Here is a 4,917-nt window from a genome sequence, read left to right on the forward strand (position 1 = left end):
CTTTCAACCTGTAGTTCACCAACTCAGCTTTAGGGGGCAACATAAGCCATGAGAATATCAGTGAAAAAGATACAGAATGTCACACTGGAAAGTGAGTACAGCACCCACATACCCTTGACCTATTTTGTCTACTTCAAAAATTCCACCACAGATGAAGCAGTAGGAGAGTGAGTCCACCCTTTTTTGAGAAAAGAGCTTGATGAAAAAAAAAGAAACAAAAATAAGTGCCTCCAAAGAAGTAGCCAGTGATCAGGGCACAGTGACCTTGCTGGTGGGGCCCATGCTGGATGTGGTTAAGGAGGGTCATCCATTTTCTTAATGGTCCTGTCAAGTGACACCTGTGCTTGCCTTTCCTCTGTCTGAAGTGCTAATGAACCGCGATGGTGGAGGAGTCTGGGAGTCGGGGTCAATAGCTGCCCTGGAGACTTGTGTTTCGATGCTCTGCGCCTCCTACACCCTGTCAGCCAAACAGAGCACAGAGACAGCCGAAACACTCCTAATATCAGAGGTGAGATTTTGAGAAAGGCCACCTCCTTCAGTGTAATTTCACAGCTCTATGTTTACACTGCTGACTTCTTTAAATTAAAGTGCAATGTAGAGCAGAAGAATAATTAGTCTTAGCAGGACAGCAGTTCCACATTCCCTGTAAAAAAAAAAAAAAAACTTGCTCTCCTCGGGGGATGTGTCAGTGCTTTGATTAATATTTCTGTATTAACTTCCTCCCATTGTCAGCTATGGCCTTTGTTTTGCAGGCCAATCCGTCAGACCGTGAGGGGATTCTGGGCCGACACCTCCCTCAGGTCATCATTGTAGTTCCAGTGACCCAAGTGGCCTCTCCACACCACCATCCACTTTGCTGAGGAAGCCATTTTTCACCTCACAAACCGGCATCATCAGAGAAAAGCTGCACTCTCAACAACAAAACCAGTGAGTGGGTGAGGGAAGGAGAGGAGGAAGAGGAGGAGGCATAAATGTCCTCAGAGACTAGCTAACAGGGCTAATGTGACCCAGGCTGCCCTCTGTGGGACAGCCCTGTCAACTGAAATGAGCCATGAAATATTAGGCAGAGCTGCATATAGAGGGTCTGTAAGAGCCGTAATGATAGATAGCCTTTGATAAGTGCAGCGCTGCTCTCAGGAACGATTTACTGCATCTGCAGAGGACAAACAAGCTACTTAAATATAGAGCTCAAAGAGGAAAAAACAAGGTACAATGCAGTCATGTATCATTTATTTAACAAAATAAGATGGGTTTTTTTGTTGGTCGGACAGCACAGCCATCATTTTGTTTTATTAATGTCAGTTTTTTTTCTTATCTCTGAACCTTTTGCATAAATCAAATTGCTAACCCCTTGCAGGCTTGAAAAAATATTACATCTTTGCATATTTACAAATAAAAATATTTGCAATGTTCAAGATAATTCTCAAGGACATGCAATCCTCCAGAATCTGAGTCGAGGAGGAGAAACAAAACAGCCGAGAGGGAAGAAGATCAAAAGAAGTCCCCAGAATAAATCCTCACAATCCATCCACATCGTGGTGCAACATTTTTATTTATAGAGTGTATGATAGGCATAATGGTAATATACTAAAATCATCTTCCCCAGTCTGAATACTTCAGAAAACATTTATGTGGATAGCAAACATTTCAACTCAAACCCCCCATTCCAAAAACAAGCGCTTGAGTGAAAAAATAAATACACTTTTTTTGGGGGGGACGGAAACTAAAAACAGATTTTAAAAAAATGAAGACTGTTTTGATAATCCCTCAACTCTATAAAATTCAAACTCTTGTCTCTTGCTGTTGAAGTCTGATGGTCCTCTGCTACCATCCATCACAGGCTTTGCCTTTGGAGCACCAGTCACAATCCTGAGGCAAACAGGTGGTATTCCTGGCAGGCAGGCCAGCAGGCGTGACGCCCTGCACTGAAGATGACCTCAGTCTCAGGAGTCCATCTTCAGGGCTGCTCTACAGTCCAAACTGATGCCTGCAGTCTGTGGGTGTTAGCAGCATCTCAAATATCATTGGTATCCCAAGGCTGAGGCTGAGCCCAGTCTCTGACTGTAGATGGCATACGGAGAGTAATAAGGGGAGGAGGAGGAGAGGGATGGCATGGGGAGACCAGGAGCTCCAGGTAAGTGGGACTTGCTGTAGGGATGGTAGCGTGCCAGGCCCAAGCCAGGAGAACCTCTGAGTGAGAATGAACTTGGCAGGGCACTTGGGCTGTTGGGTGGGGGTAAATGAAGATGGCATGAGGCCGTTGATGATACTGATGATGGGTAAGTTGACAGCAGCTTGCTGTCCACCATTCCAGGCAAGGCTGTATGGGAACGCAGGTGGGACAGTAGCTCCTCTGATGTGGCAAAGCGCTTGTCGCAGGGACCAGTGACAGAAACCCAGTTACAGGCATGGGGCAGCGGCTCATTGGGAACCATAAAACCATATGTGTAAAGGGGGTGGGAAATAGAGGGGGTGGTGCTGGAGGACAATGGGCTGGAGTGCAGGGAGTGCAGGTGGTGTGAAGGGTAAACCAATGGGAAACCAGACTTGAGGCTTGATGGGTCATGAACACATGTGGAGCAGTTACTGCCACCCAAGTGGGGGGCACCGGGGTAACTTAGGCAATAAGGGTCCCGACATAAACCCTGCATCAGAGATGGAGGTGAAGCTCCAGTTAGCGGGCTAGAGCTGGGATGTTTTCCTGGAAGTCCTAAGCCTAAACTGGACTTTGTAGGATCCAAGCCGGAAACGAACTGTGATGGATAGCCAGCGTAAGCTCCGACAATGGAGGCATGGTAGCCCATGGTAACCGGGGGCAGAGGGAAGACAGAATGTCCGGGTTTGAAAGGTGAGACTGGTGCGATGTGTCCAGATCCCAGCCCTGACTGTGTAGAAGCCTGCAGATCTGTTTTGCTCTCCGGCCGTGGGCTGCTGGAAGAGCTGGCATTGCTGGAGTTTGCACTTGCCCGTACTTGGCTGGAGTTGGCTATCTGGGCCCCGTCCATCCCTGATTTAGCTGCATCTGAGTCTTTTTTGCCAGAGTTATTACTGTTACTGTCTGAGCTGGCATGCTCTGGACTTCCAGATTTGCTGTCCATGATTGGGGCCTGAGAATGTGTTGAGGGGTGTGTGGAAGGGGAATGGCTTTGTCTTTGGGACTGGTTCTGACTGTGCAGGGGGGGGGAGCTGGAGCTGGGCGACCGGGAATGGGACGGAAAAGATGAGCATGATGTACTGCCTCCATTGGAGCTCCCACTTGGCACCCTGAAAGCTGCTTTATCCCCTTTAGTTACCAGGGAATCCTTACGAGAGTCGCCTGATGATTTGGAGTAAGGCTTAAAGCTGGATTTGTCATCCGGAATTTGGTGCTGCTCTCCCGACTTAGATGATCTGCTGGACGATTCCTTTTCTCCAAGACTACTAGAGGAAAGAGAGGCCAACTTGGAGGAGGATGGTGGATCGGGTTTGCCAATTTGAGAGCAGGTCTGCGCCAGCAGAGCCAAAGGACTCTTTTTGGCATCCAGCTGAGGAGAACATGAAAGGGAAAGTGATGAACTTCATTTGATAAAATGATATTAATTGTCTTGATATATGTTAACAACCCTTAAAATCTGAATAACAAATTAGAAATTTGCAACAAAGAGAAAAAAAAAGTATATATTTATTTACCTGAAAAATCTTTTATTAAATCAGATAAAAGCCATGAGAAGCACACTGACATAAATAAAAGATGACAAACAAAGAACGGGAAAGTGGAGTTCAGGGGAAAAAAGAAAACATACAATACGCCCCATTCGACTCCCAAAAAAATCTAACTTGAATACGTTATTGATTTTTCTCTCTCTTTTTGTATAGAAAAAAAATATAGACAGCCAATCTGGGGTTAAGTTTTTACATATTATAGCCTAAATTTAAAATGTCATTGTGTGCGTAAAAATACCCAAAAGTAGCCTATTTCTCTAGAGTCTAGTTACTTTCAAAGCATTAACATATAAAAATGTTTAAATTGAGGTTTTGGAAAAGTAGACACAGATTGAGGATAAATCAGTTTCTCGAGCTTATTTCTTACTTCAATGCTGACCGGCGCAGACGTGAGGGGCTGGAGATACTCGGGGTGAAGCAAGTGGCCGCTGTGCGCCGTCAACATCTTTACTATCCGAATGGGAAGCCTTTTTGCTTGGCGTGAGGGGTCCGATGGAGATGGGAAGGACGCAGATGTGAAGGCAGGCAGACTCTTTGCGCCTCGTCGATCTCCGCTGGAGTCGGTGGCGCTGCGCTCCCGGGAATGGCTGCGTAAAAGCGGCTCAGCTCCAACGGGAGGATCTCTCATCTGGTTTTGAACACGCGCTGGATCGAAAGCAGGTGAGCGCAGGGTTCAGTTTCTTCTACCTTGACATTTCATGCCAAACAAACTTCAACAGTAGACAATGTAGTAATCCAAAACACCAGTGCGCAATGCGCGTCTTCGGGTCTGATCCAAGCTTTTCTCTGGAGGATCAAATCACCAAAACGTCATCCTTCGAGAAACAAAATCCACTAATGAATCCTAGAATTTTGTTTATCTCGTACATGAAACTCTAAGCACAAAAACTCCCCCCCAAAAAAACATCAATAGAAAAACGCTCTGAATAAACCCGCAGCGGAAAAGGGTGCGACAGTCCTCCGGAACGGTTGATGCTCTCTCACTGCTGCAGCCTTCCAGTTCCTCACTTCCTTCACATACTGAAGATCTAATGGGAGGGATTTCAAAGCCAGCAGCCGCCGTCCAATCACAAGTGTTGGCTTTTACAGACAGTGGAGGGGCAAGGAAGAGGGCGTGGCTTACTTCCAAACTTGCCCTGATGCTTAGGGGATGTAATGTGGCTGGAAATCTGTGTCAGTGACCTCCAACAGCTTCATGCAAGCTGAACGCTTAAG

The 4,917-nt window shown here is 46.4% G+C and overlaps 1 protein-coding gene across 1 annotated transcript; it reads right to left on the bottom strand.

Moving 5' to 3' along the window:
* Positions 1 to 1,208: 1,208 nt before the first annotated feature.
* Positions 1,209 to 4,714, bottom strand: znf703 (zinc finger protein 703). Its single transcript, XM_004072757.3, has 2 exons — positions 4,070 to 4,714; positions 1,209 to 3,524 (listed from the first exon to the last, which is right to left on the bottom strand). The coding sequence occupies exons 1-2, from the start codon at positions 4,328 to 4,330 to the stop codon at positions 2,022 to 2,024; spliced, it is 1,764 nt and encodes a 587-aa protein (XP_004072805.1). The 5' UTR covers positions 4,331 to 4,714; the 3' UTR covers positions 1,209 to 2,021.
* Positions 4,715 to 4,917: the final 203 nt, after the last annotated feature.

Source organism: Oryzias latipes, chromosome 9 (assembly GCF_002234675.1).
Source record: "Oryzias latipes chromosome 9, ASM223467v1".
Taxonomy (NCBI): Eukaryota; Metazoa; Chordata; class Actinopteri; order Beloniformes; family Adrianichthyidae; genus Oryzias; species Oryzias latipes.

Coding starts and splice junctions, on each gene's coding strand:
- znf703 (XM_004072757.3), bottom strand. CDS start 4,330: ATGAGAGATCCTCCCGTTGGAGCTGAGCCGCTTTTACGCAGCCATTCC. Junction 3,525..4,069: donor CTGCGCCGGTCAGCATTGAA/GTAAGAAATAAG, acceptor TGTTCTCCTCAG/CTGGATGCCAAAAAGAGTCC.